Raw genomic sequence first — 21,389 nt, 5'->3', positions numbered from 1 at the left:
TCATGCTCTGTCTCTCTCTGTCCCAAAAATAAATAAACGTTGAAAAAAAAATTAAAAAAAAAAAATAAAATAAAAAGGAAATAACAACAATGCCTACCTCATAATGCCATGAGGATTAAAATGAGAATACTTGTAAAGTGCTTACATAAAACCACAACTGGTACATAGCAAGTACTTCATGAATGCTATTTGCTATTATAATTATTGTTATTAATATCCAATACTTCCTAGTATTCTCCAATACAGATTGAGGCATGTTTGACCAGTTTCCTGCATGACCCCTTCTTGCTTATTCCTCCCCCATCAGGTTTTTATTCTGCAATATCCATCTCCACTATAATACCATTCCACCTCATCCACCTAAATCTAAACCACACTTCATGGTCCACCTTTCACTCTATCTCTTCCAAAAAGTCTTTCCTATTTGGCAGTAGACTGAAGCATTGTCTCATTTCTCAGTTTTTACCAACAATCACATAATCCAATACATAACCACAAAATAATACATACTATTTAATGCTGTAATTAAATTACCTGGTCCTATCCCTATATCTAGTCTGCCACCTCTCTGAGAAGAGGGATCGCATCCTCCACATCAGCCAAAGCCCAGCACAGATGCTCAACAAACACTCCTGATGAACACACTAAAAGGCTAAGAATAATATGGTACCAGAAGTAAGCTAACGGAATGAAACTTCTCAACGACAAACTACAGAAGATGTCACCATCCCCTCTTACCTTCTGAATCACTTGCAATTAGATTCTTTGCATTCCAACCACTCAAGAAAATGACTCTATGGACATCAAGTATATCCTCCTAACTAGATTCACTGGTCTACCAGTACTTACCTCCCCTAGTTCTCTGCTATATATGACTCCAAATTACCACTTTTTAATAATCTCAAACTACCTGTGTTTGAATACTGACAGTTAGAGGGAAGACCATGTAAAGACGCTAGGAGAAGACAGCCATTTATAAGCCAAGGAGACAGTCCTCTTAAGAAACTAATCCTGCCAACACCTTAATCTCAGACTGCTAGCCTCCAGAACTATGAGAAAATAAATTTCTGCCAGTTAGGCTACCCAGTCAGTGCTACTTTGTTAGAAAGCTCTAAAGCAAGAATCCAGAAACAAATTCATACAAATATAGTCAGGTGATCTTTGACTAAGGAGCAAAGGCAATTCAATGGAAAAAGGATGGTCTTTTCAACTAATGGTAATGAATCAACTGGACAGCCACATGCAAAAAAAAGACAGACAGAAAAAGAATCTAGACACAGAGCTTAACACTTCTCCCAAATTTAACTCAAGTGGATCAAGACCTATACATAAAATGCAAAACTATAAAAGTTCTAGAAGATAACTGAAAATCTAAGTGACCTTGGTTTGGATTTGGAAATGAGATTTTTGATACAACACCAAAGGCATGATCAGCCAAAAAAAAAATTTTTTTTATAGGCTGGATTTTGCTACAATAAAAACTTCTGCTCTGCTCAAGACACTGTAAAGAAAATGAAAAGACAAGCCACAGACTGGGACAAAATATTGGCAAAACACATAGCTCATAAAGGACCTGTATCCAAAATACACAAAGAACTCTTAAAACTCAACAATAAGACAACCAATCCAATTTTTAAAAGGACAAAAGATCCGAACAGACATCTCATCAAATAAGGTATACAGATTGAAAATAAGCATATGAAAAGATGCTCAACATCAAAGGTCACTAGCGAACTGAAAATTAAAACAATGAGGGGCGCCTGCATGGCACAGTCAGTTAAGTGTCTGACTTAGGCTCAGGTCATGATTTCGCGGTCCGTGAGTCTGAGCCCCATGTCAGGCTCTGTGCTGACTGCTCAGAGCCTGGAGCCTGCTTCAGATTCTGTGTTTCCCTCTCTCTCTCTCTCTCTCTCTACCCTTCCCCTGCTTGTACTCTGTCTCTCTCAAAAATAAAAATATTTTTTAAAAATAAAATAAAAAATAAAACAACGATACTACTACACACCTATTAGAATAGCCAAAATCCAAAATGCTTACAACATCAAATGCTAGCGAAGATGTAGAACAACAGGATCATGATTTGCTGCTTCTGGGAATGCAAAATGGTGCAGACACTCTGGACGATAGACAGTTTCTTACAAAGCTAAACAGTCTTACCACAAAACCCAGCAATTGCACACCTTGGTATTTGCCCAAATGAGGTGAAAACTTACGTCCACACAAAAACCTGCACATGTGTTTATAGCAGCTTTATTCATATCTGCCAAAACTTTGAAGGAACCAAGATGTCAATCAATAGGTGAAAGGATATATAAACTGTGGTACGATCATACATTGGGATATTATTCAGTGATAAAAAAACAAATGAGATATATCAAGCCACAAAAAGACCCGAAGGAAACAATGCATATTGCTAAGTGAAAGAAGGCAGTGTGAAAAATCAACATACCTATGATTCCAATTATATGACATTCTGGAAAAGGCAAAACTATGGAGACAGTAAAAAGATCAGTGGTTGCCAGAGGTAGGAGAGGGGGTTAGGGAGAACAGAGAAGCAGACTCAGATTATTTTCTGAGCAGTGAAAATACTCTGTATGATACCTTGATGGATACATATCTAACACATTTGTCCTAATACATTTGTCCAAACCCACAGAATGTACAACACCAAGAGTGAGCCCTAATGTAAACTTAACTGAAGTTCATTAATGTAATGGCCTTTAGTTAATAACAATGGATCAGGGGCTCCTGGGTGGTTCAGTTGGCTAAGCATACGACTTCAGCTCAGGTCATGATCTCACAGCTTTTGAGTTCAAGCCCCACATCTGGCTCTCTGCTGTCAGGATGGAGCTGGCTTCAGTTCCTGTCTCCCTCTCTCTCTTTGCCCCTCCCCAGCTCATGCTCAAACAAAAAAAAAGCAGCAAAAAAAAATAATAATGGATCAACACTGTTTTGTTAATTTTAACAAATGTATCACACTAATACAAGACATTAATAGGGGTGTATAGGAACTCTGTACTCTTTGCTCAATTTTTCTGTAAACCTAAAACTAATGGGGTGCACAAAAAATACAAGTAAAATCCTGGGTACCATAAATGAAGGGAAATAGAAAACCAGAGTTGAGGCTTCCAACAACAGTGGGATAAGGATAAAAAATAGAAGGGATGCAGAAGGGGAGAAATTGGCCTCTACAAACTAGACGTTTGGGTTTTTAAATTATTTGAGGACAGGGGGGCCTGGGTGGCTCAGTCATTTAAGTGTCCGACTATGGCTCGGGTCCTGATCTAGGAGTTTGTTGAGTTCGAGTTCCGAGTCAGGCTCTGCACTGACAGGACAGCACAGAGCCTGCTTCGAATTCTGTTTCCCTCTCTCTCTGACCCGCCCCTGTCTGTGCTCTCTCAAAAATAAATAAAAATTTTTAAATAAATAAATTAAATAACTTGAGGACAGGTGAACAGATCTTGGGATTAACTCAAAACAATACATTGGGACAGAGACCTCTGGATAAAACTAGGACCTGGCAAGGACTGCAACCTCAGTAAAGTGAAAAGAAAAACAAAACAAAACAAAACAAAACAAAACAAAAAAAAAAAAGGAACGCACAAGCACAGGAGGAGGATAACAACAGCCTGTCTCTGCTTGGGCTTTGAACAGGGAGAAAGAAAAAAAGTCCCTTAAGAATTCAAAACCAAGAGCCCAGCTGCTCATTTGGGTTTGGGGTTCAAATTTGCATTATCCACAAGGTGTGAGGAATTTCAAACAGGGAAATTAACATAAATATCAGTCCCAGACCAAAGAGACTCCTGAGGTTCCTGGAAGAAGCAAAAGCAGAACTGTTTTGGAAAGACACCCCCACAATTTGAGCCACAAAAATATTCTTACAGAAAAAACTTGATGAATTCAGAATTAAAATAAAAATCTACCATGAGTGAGTCAGCAAATACAACAACAAACAGCAAGACTACAAATTCTCAAAATTTGAAAAGACAGAATGGTAACTTGAAAGAGAATGTTAAATATGTAAAAATAATCAGTTAAAAAAAGGAATCAAGGGGCGCCTGGGTGGCGCAGTCGGTTAAGCGTCCGACTTCAGCCAGGTCACCATCTCGCGGTCCGTGAGTTCGAGCCCCGCGTCAGGCTCTGGGCTGATGGCTCAGAGCCTGGAGCCTGTTTCCGATTCTGTGTCTCCCTCTCTCTCTGCCCCTCCCCTGTTCATGCTCTGTCTCTCTCTGTCCCAAAAATAAATAAAAATGTTGGAAAAAAAAATTAAAAAAAAAAAAAAAAGAAAAAGGAATCAAAAATCTAAGAACAAGAAACTATGTACAAAGAATACACAGACTTGAAAAGTAATAAAACAGAGCTTCTAGAAATATAACTATTATAATTTAAAAAGCAATGGAATCTGCTCTGGACTGAACTGTGCCCACACCACACACACCAAACTGTATGTTGAAGTTCTAACCCCCAAAGCGATGGTGTTGGGAAATAATTAGGTTTAGATGAGTCATGAGGTTTGGGCCCCTCATGATGAGATTAGTGTCCAGAGATACCCCTCCTTCTCTGCCTTGTGAGCACAGTGAGAAGGTGGCCATCTAGAAGCTAGGAACAGAGCGCTCACCAGAAACCAACTGTGCTGGCACATCATGATCTTAGACTTCAAGTCTCCAGAATGGTGAGAAAATAAATTTTTTGTTGTTTAAGCCACCCAGTCTATGATATTTTGTTTTGGCAGACTGAACTAAGACAGAATCCAACTGACCAAATCTGAAGTAGTTTGAACATCAAAATAAATGATTATGATCAATTAGAACCCAATGAATAAAGTAAAAAAATCCATTAAGTCCAAAAATGAATAGAGAAGTAAAAGCTCTTCATCACAACAGAATGTCAACTAATAAATGCAGAAGAAGTTAATGGAGTTAGAAAAGCATTCTTCTGCAGCCACATAGTAATAACTCAAGTAAGATTCACCAATGGATGTTAAAACTGATGGCTGCAAGTTAGGTAAGGAAAGAGATACTATACAGTCTTAAAATATCTCCCCACAATTTATTAATTACAAAAGAAAAAAATAACTTCATACTGAAGAAATCTGGCAGCTCCATGTTAACCACGTGATCAAAATACTAATAATGAAACAAGTCAGCATCACATGCCTCCTGATATTATTCACAGAGGACACATCATTTATATACATTTCTGCCCAAAATGGAAATCCGGCAAAATAAATGATGTATACTCCTAAAAAATGTCAGTGTCTAGAAAGGCAAAGAAAGGCTAAAAAACTATTCTAGGTTAAAAAAGAATGAAGTGTCTTGGAAACGAAAAGTGAAATATGATCCTGGACTGGTTTCTGGACTAGGAAGAAAATGATATTATGGATATCATTAGGGCCATCAGTAGAAACCTGAATACAAGGTCTGGAAATCAGATAACAACTGTATTGTACTAATATTAAAATTTTCTGATTTTGATAACTGTTTTAAGTGAATATATTTACTTTGAGAAATATATATTAAATGTTTACAAGTAAAGGAACATGATGTCTGCAACCTACCCTCAAATGGTTCAGATAAAAAAAACAGGTATAGTGGCACCTGGGTGGCTCAGTCGGTTCAGTGTCCTACTTCGGCTCAAGTCATGATTTCGCAGCCTGTGAGTTCGAGCCCCATGCTGACAGCTCAGAGGCTGGAGCCTGCTTCAGATTCTGTGTCTCCCTCTCTGTCTGCCCCTTCCCCACTTCCACTCTGTCTCTCTCTCTCAAAAATAAATAAGGATTAAAAAAAATTTTTTTTAAATAATATGTATAGATAGAAAGAGAAAATGTGAAAAAGCAAATGTGGCAGTGTTAATCACTGTTGAATATGGGGTAAGGGTATAAAAGAGTTCTTCATATTATTCTTGCTATTTTCCTATGAGTTCAAATTATTTCCACCCAAAAGAAGGATTTTTCTTTATTTATTTTGAGAGCGAGCACATGTGGGGGAAGGTGGGGGAGAGGGAAGGAAAGGGAGAGAGAGGGAGGGAGGGAATCCCAAGCAGGCTAGGTGGTGACAGTATGGAGCCCAACTCAGAGCTCCAACTCACAAACCATGAGATTATGACCTGAGCCCAAAGCAAGAGTCAGCTGCTTAACTGAGCTATCCAGGAGCCCGCAAAAAGGATTTTTAAAAAGCAACAGATTATACACAGACACAAAGATACTATACACATGAACCATAACAGAAGACACAGAACAAAGAGCTGGAAAAACCATGACTTTATGGGACACGGTGAAATAAAAGGATACAACATACGATAGGAGCTCTAAAGGGAAACAACAGAGAGATGGGGAAGAAATAATAGTCAATGATATACCAGCTCAGAATTTTCCAGGACTGAAGAAATATGCTGCTCCTTATAGAAAAACAACAAATATTTGTATTCAAATCTACATCTAAAAAACATCAATGTGAAAACTACAGGACACCAGAGTAAAAAGAAAAAAAAAAAAAGAAAAAACTTAAAAGTCAATCAGAAAGAACAGATTAGCTACAAGAAACAAGAATTAAATTGACAATAAACTTTTTTTTATCATTTTATTTTTTGACAACAGACTTAACAACAGCAACAGGTAACCAGAAGACAACAGAATATCTTCAAAGTTCTGAGACAAAATAACTGTCACAACTTAGAGTTCTATGCCATGCTAACTTAAGATTTAAAAGTAAGGATACAATAATGACATTTTTGAGGGACGGAAAAAAACTCTGAGTTCACCTTACACAGTCCCTCACTTGAAAGAGAAAGAGACAAAGAGAGAAATAAAGAGACAGAGAGAGAGAGAGAGAGAGAGAGAGAGAGAGAGAAAGAGAAAGAACCCTACCAAAGAGTGGTCACCAAGGAAGAACACTGAACCCAGAACACGAGTACAATGCCAAGAAACAATGGTGAACAATGAAACTGAACACGTATAGGTAAATGTAAAAGAGAACTGTCTGTATAAAATAATGTTAATAAATACTAATCAGGAAGATGTAAAACAATGCAGAACCAAAACAAGAGACAATACAAAAAGGCAGTAATTGAATTAAGCATTCTAAAGTCCATGTACGGACCAGAAAGAGAACAGAGATATTCATTAACCTGATTATGCCTGTTGAAATTTTAAGGTAATCACCAAAAGTATAAAAATGAAATGTATAACTTTGAGCTCAACTGGGGGAGGGGGGGAGGAATAAAGGAAAATTCAATTAATACCATCGAAATAGTGAACTAAACAGGCTAGAAAGACAAGACTGGCCCTAATGAATTTGGAAACTTTTATACTATAAATCAAATGAGTTCATATCCTTAAGTTGGCATTCATTTGTCTGTATCTTGGGTATCTGAAACATTATCTATCACATTTCCCAATATGGACCCTTACTTTAGTCAAAATGGCTCTCTGCCCACTTTGACTGCACAGCAGTATTTTTATCCATATTTACTCATATGGCTTCCCCAATGTTCTCTACAAATGCAAACCCAGTATTTCTTCCAGTCCCAAGTCAAGATATGCTCTTCCAGGAAGTCTTTACTGATTAACCCCAGGTCATCTTACCCTTAAATTGAATTTCTGTAGAATTTATGACACATCGTTGCTTTTTTAATTGTTAAATTGCTGCCTTAGGAATGTTCCTTAGATGTTCCACTTAGGCATATTTTGTTTCCTCAATCTGAGCATAAGCTCCTCAAAATCTGAAAGAAATTTTTTAGGATCTCCTAAACAATCTGGTACATTGTTGTTGATTATTCACTTAAGGATGAAGCAAACTTTAAGTTATTTTTCTTTAATAAGTTCAAAAAATATGAAATCTACAAAATATGCACACATAAACCCATATCTCATATATAAAAATATCTCAGATTTTTAAAGACTTTGTTTTAATCTTCAGATAAGAAAGCTCAAGTGAACAGATTTTAAATAGTCATTTCCCATTTTCTTTTCACTTTTGCCAATTTTAAAAGGAGTCCACATGCTCAGAGCTAAAATGTACAAGGTCAAGTGAAAGGAAGTCAGACATTACTAATACAGTGAAGATTTTAATAAAAACTGAAAATGTCGCCCACATTCGATTACTGCACCACCTTGAAGAAATATTACGTTAATAGTTATCTTTTACTACAATGTTAGGAGAAAAGACTAGGGATAAAATTTAGAAGTTAAAAAAGAAAAGAAAGGTAAAACACTGACAAGACAAAGATCTAATAAATAGAGGGAAATGACATATTCATAGATCAGAAGACTGAATGCTATTAAGATCTCAAATGTCCACAAATTGAGCTGCAGATCCTACCAAATCCCAGTAAAATCCCAGCGGACCATCTACATGATCAAATGTCACAAAATTATGCACAAAGACACGTAAAAATGAAGCATGCAAAAAGCAGTGAAATCCAAGGTCTAGTTAAATCACACTGTGCCAATCGAGCTCCAGGTTTTGATAATGCACTGTAGTCATATAAAGATGTCACTACTGGGAGAGGCTAGGTGTTGGGTACACAAGACCTCTTTGTACTCTTTTTGTAACTTCCTGTGAGTTTATAATTATTCCCAAACAAAATCCCAGCAGGCTTTTTTATATAATTTGAAAAGCAATTCTAAAATTCACATGGAAAAAACAAAGGACTTAAAACAGATGCCAACAGTTTTGAAAAAAAAACAGCAACAGAACAAAGTTGGAGGACTCACTACCTGAATCCAAGACTATCCATAAAACAATAGTAGGCAAGACTGTGATGCACTGGTACAAGTACAGCCATACAGCTCAACAGAACACAACGGAAGCCAGAATATCCCCATATATTTATCGTCAAAGGTGCTAAGGCAACTCACTTGTGATTCATTTCCATGAAGTTCTAAAAAAGCTTTTACACTGACAGAAATCAGAATAGTGATTGCCATGGGAGAGGGGGGTGTGAGACTGGGAAGGGGCATGAGGGAATTTTCTGAGGTTAAGGAAATGTTCTTTCTTAATAAGGGTGTGGGTTATGCAGTTTTCTGTATGTTAAAACTCTTCTAAAAATTTTTTTTTAATGTTTTTTATTTTTTTGAGACAGAGAGAGACAAAGCATGAGCAGGGAAGGGGCAGAGAGAGGGAGACACAGAATCTGAAGCAGGCTCCAGGCTCTGAGCTGTCAGCACAGAGCCCAACGCAGGGCTCGAGCTCACGGACTGTGAGATCATGACCTGAGCTGAAGTTGGACACTTAACCGACTGAGCCACCCAGGAGCCCCCGTTAAAACTCTCCTAACTGAACACTAAGATCGAATCATTTCACTGTAAGTAGACTAATTCTACCTTAGAAATATATAACAGCATAAAAGCTTTGTAAAATATTTGTTTATTAAAAAAACAGAAGAAAATATATCAAAATACTAAGAGTATCTCTTATCTCTTGGGAGTTAGATAATTTTATAATTATTAAAAATGTGGATGTATAATGTATATGCTGTAAGAATAAAACAAAATTTTTAAAATGTATGGCACAATAAAAATATCTAGTCCACTAATTCCTACCTTAGTTACCATTCAAATGTGTAGCACGGTTCAACAGGAAGACATATCTTTTGCAGGTGCTCCAGTAATCCCTCAGTTAAGTGCTGGGAGAAAGGTACTGACCCTGACCAATTTTCATTAGTCTTAAAGACACTGCCAAAGAACTGTTACACTCCAAAGAAAAAGGAAAAGTCACTATTAGTGTTTCTTCAGAGAAACTACAGCAAAAAACAACAACAACAACAACAACAACAACAACAACAACAACGAATCTCACAGATACCTATTTTCTAGTAAAAGATCCCTACCCATCCGAGCTCCTCCCTCTCACCTTTACTGTCTTTGTAACTGACATCATTCTCCCACTACTAATTGGCTCAAACAACTATTTTATGTGCTCCTCAAGCTTAAAATTTTGAAGTCCTGGGGTGCAATCAGTAGAGCATGCAACTCCAGATCTCAGGGTCATGAGTCCGAGCCCCACCATGGCATGGAGCCTGCTTAAAATTAAAAAAAAAAAAAAAAAAAAAGTTGTTGATGTCCTCTTTAAATCGTCTTTCTCCATCTTCATATTTCTTCACAAAGCCCCATCAAATGTTTCTTCATGATGCTTCTCATCAGTTCCTTCCTTGCCATTTCTTCTCACCTTGTCTGCTCCATCACTACATACCTCACCCTTAGCTTATTCCATATAATATTCTAGCACAATTCTGTGAATCCCTGAGAGTCCCTATCTTGAGGGTTTGAAAGGACAAAGTGATTTTCATAATATGAAAATGTTATTTGCCTCCTTTTACCATGTTGACATTTGCACTAAAAAAGCAAAAGCAATGGTGATAAAACTGCTGGTGCCTTGGCACAAATCAAAGCAGTGGTCCCACAATGTACTACCAGTCACCATATTTTTCACTGCCATGCACTCAAAAGGAGAAACAAAACAACAAAACACCAGTTTCACTTAAGAATGCCTTTATTGAAGCATAATTATTGATTTTATTAATTCTTAACCCTTAATACAAGTCATTTTAATATTCTATTTGATGATATCCACAAAACACTTCCACTGCATACCAAAGTACAATGGTTGTCTCAAAGAACAGCATGTGTGATTTTGAGCTGCAAACTGAACTAGCCACTTTTTCTACAGAACACCATTTTTTATTTAAAAGAACTGACTAACTGGTCAGTCATGCTTAAGTATTTGAAATTTTATTGAAAATGAACTAATGAATCTGTCACTTCAGTGAAAAAAACCAACAGTATTTATTGCAAGTGATACATTTAGTACTTTCAGAGAGAAATATGAATCTTGGAAAACTTCTATCTACCATCAGTACCTCAAAACTTTTCTGCCAATGGGGCGCCTGGGTGGCTCAGCCAGGTGAGTCTCCGACTCTTCACTTTGGCTCAAGTCACGATCTCACGGTTTGTGGGTTCAAGCCCCACATTGGGCTCTGTGCTGATGCGGAGCCTGCTTGAGATTCTCTCTCTCTGCCCCTCTCTCCCTTTTCTCAATAAATAAACTTCAAAAAAAAAAAAAAAAAAGCTTTTCCATCAAGAGGAATGATGATTTTTGACCTTGTGTAATGAAATATGGAAACTTTGGTAAGATCAGGATAACTCAGTTAATCTCTGTTTTCTAAATGACCAATGCATGATGTTAAAAAAGGAGAAAAAAAAAAAAAAAGATCCATTTAAGTCCAAGAAGAGACTTTTAACATAAGAGTAAGAAAGCTTCATTGATATGGTCTTGGATTCCACATGATAACTAACTTTTAAGAAGGTACGAACTGTCAAGTCGTGGAAAAGAATAAGAGGAAAATACCCACAATTATCTGAAAAGGCTAGTAAAATATTCTCCTTTTCCAAATACATGAGAGACCAGATTTTTTTATATATGTCAACAAAACAAAATGTCCCAATAGAATAAATGAAGAATTGAGAATCTGTCTTCTATTTAACAAATATTAAAGAGACTTGGAAAATGTACAACAATGTCACTCTCCTCACTAAATTTTTGTTTGGAAATATGGTTATTTTTCATAAAAATGTCACTTATGTGACATGTAATAAGTTTATTCTTTTTAATAAATTGGTATTTTTTAAAACTCGGTTATGTCTAACTGCTAAAATAGTCAATAGCAATAGATACAACAAACAAGTTTGGGGTTCTCAATAACTTTTAAAAGCATAAAGGGGTTCTGAAACTAAAAAGTTTAAGAATCACAGATTCTATTTAGCAGATATTTCCATCTTTCCTCTCTGATCCATTTTCTTCATGATTGCCAGAATAATCTTGAGCACTTTCAACATTACTCCTTGTACAGAAACCTTTAGAGTTCCCAACGTGCTACCACTTCATACCTAAATAACTTTATCTAGCTTCCAAGAAGTTTAAAATTGGCCCTCCTTTATCTAGCAAATCTTATTTCTCCATGCTCCCAACACAAGCCTTCCAAGTTAATCCTCTCTTCTAGTCCCCAAGCCTTTACCCCTATAGTTTACATACACCTGGGAATACCAACACCCCATTCCCTTCTCTGCCAGCCTCTTCTCTCTCCCTGCCCCCTCCCAGCTACCTAAACTTAACTCATTCTTAGGGGCCAGAGGGCAAAAAGGACAGTGCCTTTAATGTTAGGCTTAAAAAGATGCACTTTCGTCCACAGGCAATGTAGAGAAGATTTTTTGAGCAGGAGAAGGTAGATGACCATCTCAAACTTCTAACAAGACTTCAATCAAACAAAATAAAAGTCTTATTTAAACGTAACTAAAATTCACAGTCAAATCTAAAATTCTCCTACAGAGTTTAAGGACTAAGATAAGCAATGCATTGTCACACTAGGAATCCAAACCCACAATCTCAGGTCAAGGCAGCCTGGAACTCTGAAACGTGGCATCCTCCAGGAAAAAAAAAAGACTGGCAAAGCTAAAGCAGAAAATAGCATGTTTTCATCTCTTGAATCTAAGGCCTTTTGGTACTGGTAAACAAAATCCTTTCCTAAAAGCCCAGTTTAATTCTATTAAAAAACAAAATAAAACCAATACATAACAGCTCCATATACTCACTAGTCACTAAAAGTCTTCAGTTTAAAATGACGGAGTATCTTCATATGCACATAATAGGTATGACCACCACTTAACATGCAAAAGATACTCACATTAGGCCTACTGATTCAGTTTAGACCTAATAATAATCCACAATGCGTAATTCATTCTGTACCCACTACTGCCAGAACTTTAAATCCAGCCCAATGCTACCTTCTCTGTAAAACCTGCTGTGATTTCTCCCAACCAGAAACAATGATCTCCTTTCTCTAAACTCACATAGCATATAGATTGTTCCCTTTGTCAGTTCATTCATTCATTCCACAAATATGTACTGAGAGTCTAATAGGTGTCACACACCAGGGCACAGTAGTGAACAAAACAAAACCACCAGCTTCCTGGATTTACACTATAGTAGGAAGAGAAAGGAAATACACAACTAAATAGAAGGTGACAAACGTCATAATAAAAACGAAAACTAGGAAGAGAGCAGAGGGTGAATTTTCTATAAAGCTAACAGAACTTCAAGTTCAGGCTTCCTCACTCGCCTCTGTGAGTGCTGAGAATTACTGGGACATGCAGAACATAGAAGGTGACCAGTAACGGGATGCTAACAGGGAGCATTTTATGAGACCACTTCTGAGTAAATGCCTACAGAGATCTCAAAAAAGGACCTGACTCTAAGGTTACAACATTTTGTTGGGACATCTTTTCTCATTCTAAATATTCACTTTTATACCAAACTTTTTATTTTTATTTATTTACTTAATGAGGGCCCTCCCCCCCAAACTATATAAACTTCAGGCCCTACAAAATCTGGATGCATCCCTGTTAAAGACAGAAAGTTAAGAGTAGGGTGGGGTGCCTGGGTGGCTCAGTCAGTTGAGCGTGGGACTTAGGCTCAGGTCATGATGGCGCTGTCCATGAGTTTGAGCCTTGCATCGGGCTTGCTGCTACTGGCACGGACCTCGCTTCAGATCCTCTGTCCCTCTATCTCTGCCCCTCCCCTGCTCACACTCTATCAAAAATAAATAAAACATTAAAAAAAAAGAGAACGGGGTGTTGTTTCCTATAAGGTGGTAAGGAACAGACACATTAAAAGGTGACATGTGAGCTGAAACCCAAGGGAAACAAAGAAGCAAACCATATAGCTATCGGGGGAGGGTAGAATTCAGGCCCAGAACAGCAAGTGCAAAAACCCTGAGGCAGGAGCATGAGAAGCAGGGTAGGTTAGGCCAGTAGCAAAAGAAATATGTAATAAATAATACTAGAAGCAATTAATGATTAGAGGCACAGAGTACAAGGCCCTTTTCTAAGCATCACTACTTTACAGCTGAGTAAACTGAGGCAGAGAAAAAAGGATTAAGTAATTGGCTAAGGGTGGTGAAACCAGGCATTCTGACTCCAGACAGAACCCAGCTCTTAAACCACTTTACTAAGCTACAGAGAAGTCATCTGTCCAGATTATGGAGTGTCTAGACAATCTCTCAGCCAGTAAGAGATTTAATATAATAGAAAAGAAGAAATCAAAAAGGTTTTGAACTCAAAACTATGATAGCTAAAAGTAGGTCCACATTCCACGTCCCTATAAATACCAAGGGCCAAATCTTGTCATTTTTGCTACTCCACTCACAGTCCCTAACACATTTCCTTTCACAGTATTGCTATTCAATGTAGGATGGTTGTTCAGTGTACTCTCAAAAGAGAACTACCAACTATTCACTCTCAATACAAAATAATGTATTAAATGTTCTGTCACAAGTAAATATGTATACATATTAAACCTTGGAGGTAAGCACCTCCTTTAGGGAGTCAGATCCATATCAAAGTCAGATAACCTGGGTTTTGTTGTTGTTGTTTTTAAAGCTCTCAAGAAAAATGATCCCACAATCTGTCCCACTGTCACTTGCCATCGCAAGTAACTACTGATGCTGGAAAATTCTACCTTAATTTTACCTTAAATACTCAAACGACCTTTCTGAAGTTTAGGACCTCAGGTCCCCCTAGACTTTGTCCTCCATGAAAGTAAAAAATAAGCATAGCCTTAGACAATCAGGCTTTATTTTCCTTCAGCTATTCTTTTCTCCATGCTTAAGGTATTCATGTTCCTCAAAAGAAGTTAGGTTTCAGAACTGAGTTTTCCAATCTTATAAACATGGAGTATAGTGAAAGAATTAGTGTTTGAGGATATTAATCAGAACACCTTGAAAGATACAGAGCTACAAATAAGCCAACACAATTCACTAAATGCTTGAACAAATGAATTTTCTGATTTCACTGCCCAATCTTCCGTTTTGCTCCTATCAGCTTTCATAGAGACTCCGTCTGTTTACCCAGACTACCATGTGAGTGCTACTTCGATGCTTAGCAACAGTGCAGCCTCTGCTTCACAGGGAATGGCTTCCAAACACACACAGATAAAATCAATATCAACATTTCCAAAGCATGTTCTCTACAGGACACTGATTCTAAGGACAAGCAATATGGATTACAGAGAAAAAGAATCCCACAGACAAGCAAGTTTGGAGTTTGCTGGGTTAAGCAACATTTAACAGGTTTCTTTACCACATGATGTCTCAGTCTTCGGTATACTGATAGTAGTGCTTTCTCTGAGCGTCCCAGACACATTTTGGGAAATGCCTACAAAGTCCTGTCCGGAATAAAAGATGATTCCAAGGCTCCAAGCCTTAGCAAACTGCCAACACTGGGGCTTTTGACAGAAGTGGAATATAAGGAAAGGCCCATCTGGAGGCAGATGTGCTCTGTAAAGAAAGAGGTCAGGTGGAGACAGTGGGCTAGGGCTCAGGAGAAAGCACGAACCAGAAACACATTTGGGAGTCATTCACAGGATCAAGCTTAAGCCATGAGACTAGATGAGACACTTCCTTAGAGACACAGTAAGACTGGTCCTTCAAACATCCTTGCCTTACCCTATCTCCAGCTTTAGTATCTTCTGCTTCTCTCTAGCAATAAATGTAGAAAAACAACAAGACATGGTGTAGGAATATGACGAACTGAAAAAGCTACCTGAGAAAAAATAGTACAACGCATGTGAAAATCCTATTAATGTTGATAAACATTGATAATGTGATCTGGTAAACTGCCTAATTTCTCCAAGAGAACTCTCTGAAATGACAAACCTATAGATTGTTCATTCTTTTCTTTTTTCTAAATGTAATGAACACTATAAGCCATCTCTCCAAAAGAACACCCATATGTATATGTATATATATATATACACACGTATATATATACATATGTATATGTATATACATACATTAAACCTATTAATGTCAGAGGACCTCCTGAGGCCCAGTCATTGAGCTCTCTAGTTGTCAACTCCTAGGTCCCTAGGTAACCGATGCTACAAATACTTCATCTCACAGATAAAGTCCACACAGTTACAGGACATTTAAAAGTATGACTTTTTTTTTTTTTTAATTCTATTTTCACGTACTTTAAGGTAGTGCAGAGAGAATGTATACTTATATTTTTTAGCCTAGAAAAAATGAAAACTTGTTGGGTAAAACTCAAGTCATTTATCTAACACCATAAACAGGCATATGATGGTAATAACACCTTCACAACAAAACAGCTGAGAGGCTAAATGATTTTACAAGGCTGCACAACTAATAAATTCCAGGTCTTCCACATTCTACTTCAGTGCTTTTTAAGTAAACCATGCCACCTTAAACAAGCATGTTATCACATTAGGATACAGTTTGAAAATAAAAATCCCTTGAAGCACCCACCTTCCAAGAATGACTATAAACAATTAAGTCTCTACCTTATTTAATCTGATTCTTCCATTTTTAGCACCTAAACTGACAAATTAAGGAGCACATTACACACACTGGCTTTTGAAAACAAACCCTCTTATGTACTCCTCTCTAATCAACACAGTTTGTACAATTAAGAAAAATCTAAAACAGCCAAACAAATACAAAAAAAATCTTTTATCTTTATATGTGGACGTGATTACAGACAAAAATACAAACAGCTTAAGCTTTGGGTGATTTAGCAAGCAGGGCGTACGATGCCAAAAACCACATGGAGTTTTCTGCTTTGGGCCCCTGGTATTGGAAAAGTCTGGCGCAGGGATCAAGCCTCTATTATCTGGTGTCCACTTGGCAGACTCTACAAAAACAATGAGGCCTGGCTGCACAGTAGGAGTTAGGTATTCCGACTACTACTTCAAGATCCGCTCTAACACAGAGTATGGCTACAACACGTATGCTGAACTAAAAGGTGTGCCCTGATTTCCCCACTGGAAAATTCAGTAAGACATTACCTGATCATATCCTATCTTTATACAGGCAGTACTGTTAAGAATGCAGTCTCTAGGGACGCCTGGGTGGCGCAGTCGGTTAAGCGTCCGACTTCAGCCAGGTCACGATCTCGCGGTCCGTGAGTTCAAGCCCCGCGTCGGGCTCTGGGCTGATGGCTCAGAGCCTGGAGCCTGTTTCCGATTCTGTGTCTCCCTCTCTCTCTGCCCCTCCCCCGTTCATGCTCTGTCTCTCTCTGTCCCAAAAATAAATAAACGTTGAAAAAAAAAATTTTTTTTAAATAAAAAAAATAAAAAAAAAATAAAAAAAAGAATGCAGTCTCTAACAGATAAGGTTCAAATTGTGCTTTGCCACTTACCCACCCTGGCAAGTTACCGCAACTTCCCTGTGCCTCAGTTTCCTCAAATGCAAAATGGAGTTAATAACAGCACCGATTTCATAGGGTTGCTGTAAGCAGTAAGTAAATTAATACACGGAAAAACCTTACATCGGTACCTAGCAAAGAATAAGCACTCCACAAATGTTAGTTCTCATTATCATTACTTTAAACAGATGACGAGTAATCAACTTATACCTGTATTGCACTTAGAAGTCCTTAGGAAATTATAGGCCTTAATTTTTTTTTTCTTTTTAATCATGTGGCTTAACTACCAGCTGTTTTTTCTAAATATAGTAAATACATGGCCAATTATTCTTGAAAAGAACTTACTGTACACACTGCCACCTAAGACTTACATACTAGTGAAGTTTTAGTTACCTTTTCAATTGAATATAACTAGATTCCCCTAAATAGCTCTAATCTACTTGGATCCATTCACTTCAACTTTCATAATCACACCAATTCCAAAACATAGCCAATGGTCATTCTTACCTGGACTGTGGCAATGGCTGCCTAACTGTTCTTTCCCCTCCAATCTCCGCTGCAGTAAGGCAGATCTTTTAAAAGTACAAATCTAATTTTACTCTTCCACTGAAAACCCTACCATGGCTCCCATTGTCCTACAGAAAAATCTGACCGCTTCATAAGACCTAAGGGGCCTGTATGATCTAGGGCCACCCTCCTTCTCTGGCTTCTCAGGCCATTCAGGCCTTTCAAATCTTCCCCCTGTTCCTTGGGGCCTCAGAGCCTTTGCAGATTATGTGCCTCTATCTGGCATAATCTTCTCTCCCCATTGCCTCTGACTCCCCAGAGATCAGGTCCTCCTGTTACTGTGCTCTCATCACCCTAATCCTAATCTTCTTTTCTCCTGGGCAGCACGAAATAAAACTGCAATAAAATAATTATCTAAGTGGTTGTTTAATGGTCTTCTTGCCCCCTCCCCAAAATAGATAAACTCCCAGTAAGATTTAGGAACATGTCTATCTTTTTCTGCTACAACCCAAGTGCTTAGATGCCCAGTACCGTATAGATGACAGGTGTGCACAAAATGCCTGTATTATTCTCACGAGAAAAACTGATGAGACAGGTGATGACGGAAAGCAAATCATCCACAAAAGGAGACGAATGCAGAATCCTGGCTGTCCTGTGAATTGCCATCCGTGGGCAAAATAAAGTTAAGACGAAACTTTCCAAAGTAAAATTAAGTTTCTCTGTGCATCCTCTGATGTTATGTGAAACAGGAGTTGTACTTCAGTCAGTCACCAGTAAGAAGATACACAAATAAATCAAGACTGCTGCCACATTTGGCGCTATCCCCATCTTGGCAGTCTCTACGAGGCCAAGAGTTGAGCTGGCCACGGAAGGGTGATTTATCTAGGGGGTACCTTTACAACAGGAAAGCTGGACGACTAATGGACTTTGAATTCTAACCCAAACCAGTACCCTTGCTGAGTATTCGTTAAAAAAAAAAAAAAAAAATCTGAATCTTCTATATCACTGACAAAAACAAGTTTAATAAGGCACCACAGTCCAATTCAATTTGGAGAAAACAAAGTTGCTTTTTTTCTCCAAAACAGGAAAAAAAATTACACTAACTAGATCTGTTTTACTGACCCAAGTCAATACATGGAAGATTAAAAGAAAACTGGTATGCGGATGCTAAGAGGCCAGAGGTTGGGGGGCTGTGGGCGGAGGCTGCCCAGGCTCCAAACTACCGCCGGCCCGGTGGGTAGCAGTGCCCGACCCACGGCGGGCAGTCCCGGGTCCGTCTGATGGACACCGGTTTGACATACGCCAAACCCCCGCCGTCTGGTTCGTCGCTCTGACCCTGCCAATGCAGCAAACCGCCAGACCCTCTCCGCGCTGTAACGAGCAGAGCGGCCCGCTCGCGTCCAGCCTTAGCCGGGCACTGCGTGTCCAGGGGAGGGTTCAGGTAAGGGCTCGGAGGTCTCGGGGTGACTCGTTTGGCCCTTTGTTCGCTCCAAGGCAGCAGAGCCCCCCGGGCGCCCGCTCCTCCTCCGCCTCCCCCACTGCTCCCGGGGCGCCCGCGCCTCCCGCGGAGGGACAGCGCGGACGCGGGTGCCCAGGGGGCAGCGGCGGCGCACCCCGCCCTCCCCGCGACGGGTCCCGACCCCGCGGCCTCGGCGGCGCGCGGCCCCTCGCCTTTACCTTGTAGACGTCGCCGTAGGTGCCGCTGCCGATGCGCTGAATCAGCTCGAAGTCCTCCTGCGGGTTCCGGCGGGACAAATCGAACCCGGGGTTCATGGCGGGCCCCGGGTGCCCCCCGCCTCCCTCCCGGGCAGGGGAGGGGGGGCGCTCAGGGGGCCACACGGAGAGTGGGAGCCGCGGCCGGCCCCCTGCTCCCCCGGCGGTCACAATCGCCCGGCTCCACGCTGCGGCCGCCGCCGCTCCTCTCACGCCGCCGCAGCCGCGGACGACGACCCGGCTAACCGTCCCCGCCCCCGCAGTCCGCCGCCAGCCGAACCCGGGTCACACCCACAAGGAGAGGAGAACGCTCGCAGCCCCTCGCTCGGGGTGCAACTCCAACATGGCTTCCGCCTTCGCCGCTCCTCCCCCTCCCCTTACTCCGGCTCCTCCACCCTCCTCCCCCTTTTCCCGGCTCCGGCCCGACTGCGCAGCCGCGATCCCGGAGGGAGCGCTCGTCGGCCCCGCGCGCGTGCGGCCCCGTGCGCGCTCCTGCTCCGCGCGCCTGCCGGGCGTGGGCGGGCGGCCCGGCAGCACCGGACCCTGGTCCGGCGCAGGACTCTCGCGCTGCCGACCCGCGCGCAACTGCGGCCGAGCGTTGCCGGGAAAGTGTGCCTGTCCCAGGGGCCGCGGGGAGTGGGACGGAAAAAAAAGTAGCTCCTTTTCGCTTCTGATTCCCTGAACAGCAAAGTTTGACGTCGCTGTATCACGTCCCAACCTTAAGCAGGTAGTAAAGTTTTAATTTGCAAGACAGCCAGGAGCCCCAGTTTATTTGTAGAAGCACTTGGACGCAGAAGACACAGCCGAGTACCAGAGACCTTCTGAGATTGCGGGGAAAGGGTGGCCCTGAGAAAAGCCCCTGAGAAAAGTGAGCCTTGCTAGATTAGATATCCGACACTGGAGCTGGCCTGCCTGGCTGCAAAAGAGGGCAGGCCTGGAGGGCAGCCAGGAGGCGTGTGGAGTGGGTAGGGCGTGGGAAGCTCTGGGGGAAAAACACGCTGAGCGGCTGCTCACCAGCCCGAGTGGAGAGCGTGGGAAGCTGGCAGAGCCCAGAATTAAAACAGTGGTTGACCTTCTTCACCAGAGACGCCTGGATTATCAAAGACCCGGGCGGGGACAGTGCAAGCTGTGAGCAACCTTGCGAAGGAAAGGTGGTGGAGGGTGGAGTGTGAACAAGACCCATCCTGCGCCTGAAATGTAAACACATGATTGATCCGGAAGCTCTTTAGTGTACGTACCCAAAGCCCCACCCAGAGTGAGACCCAGATGGTGAGCATCGCGTCCAGTCTTGTGGACACCGGCTCCACCTGTTAATACCTGTTCAAGAAAGTGTGTGGACATGGAGAGTTAATTTTCTGTTCTCAGTAAACCGTCCACTAGGCATGTCCAAAAGCTTTAACCAAGTAGGTGAGGGCCACTTTGACAATACTACTTTGCTTCAGAAATGCCTTTCTAATATCCATAGGCACCACACCTTCTAACCACTAGTGCTCCCTAATGCCTGATGACTCCTGAAAAACTAGGTCTTATCAAACCTCTTAAGGATAAAATAAGTGTAATCAAATAATAGTCAAGCCAGTTACAGTTAACTGCCTCATTTTTCCCATTTCAATCCTTTTGCCCACAGGAAGATTGCATATTAAGTTCTCAAAGAAGTTGTTTACTCTGAGTATTGAATAGAAGGTGTTGGAAAATGACCGTCTCTTCACCCATACAAATAGCTTTGTTTTAATTAAAGCATGAGTGACATGTGCACATCACTTAAATTACTCCCACATGAGTGCTTATCATTGGATTTCTTCTAGCTAGATCTTACCTTAAGGCTCTGGTATCTTGAAAATCGAACTCCCGAATATAAATGTTATTCCATTCCTGCTTTTGCCTGTTTAAGGCACTTGCTAGGGACCCAGACTGCAGGCCTTTCTTCAGTTTGTCCACATTTGGAGAATTGTTT

At 40.4% G+C, this 21,389-nt stretch overlaps 1 protein-coding gene across 1 annotated transcript in view; it reads right to left on the bottom strand.

The window, feature by feature from the left end:
* Positions 1–19,593, bottom strand: part of MAP4K3 (mitogen-activated protein kinase kinase kinase kinase 3) — a 204,202-nt gene extending 184,609 nt beyond the window's left edge. The window contains 1 exon segment of the mRNA XM_030311245.1: positions 19,400–19,593. Within this exon segment, the coding sequence (XP_030167105.1) occupies positions 19,400–19,495 (96 nt within the window). The 5' untranslated portion in view covers positions 19,496–19,593.
* Between the last annotated feature and the right edge of the window lie 1,796 nt (positions 19,594–21,389).

This window comes from Lynx canadensis, chromosome A3, assembly GCF_007474595.2.
Source record: "Lynx canadensis isolate LIC74 chromosome A3, mLynCan4.pri.v2, whole genome shotgun sequence".
NCBI lineage: Eukaryota > Metazoa > Chordata > Mammalia > Carnivora > Felidae > Lynx > Lynx canadensis.
This window is presented reverse-complemented; position numbering and strand designations above follow the sequence as displayed.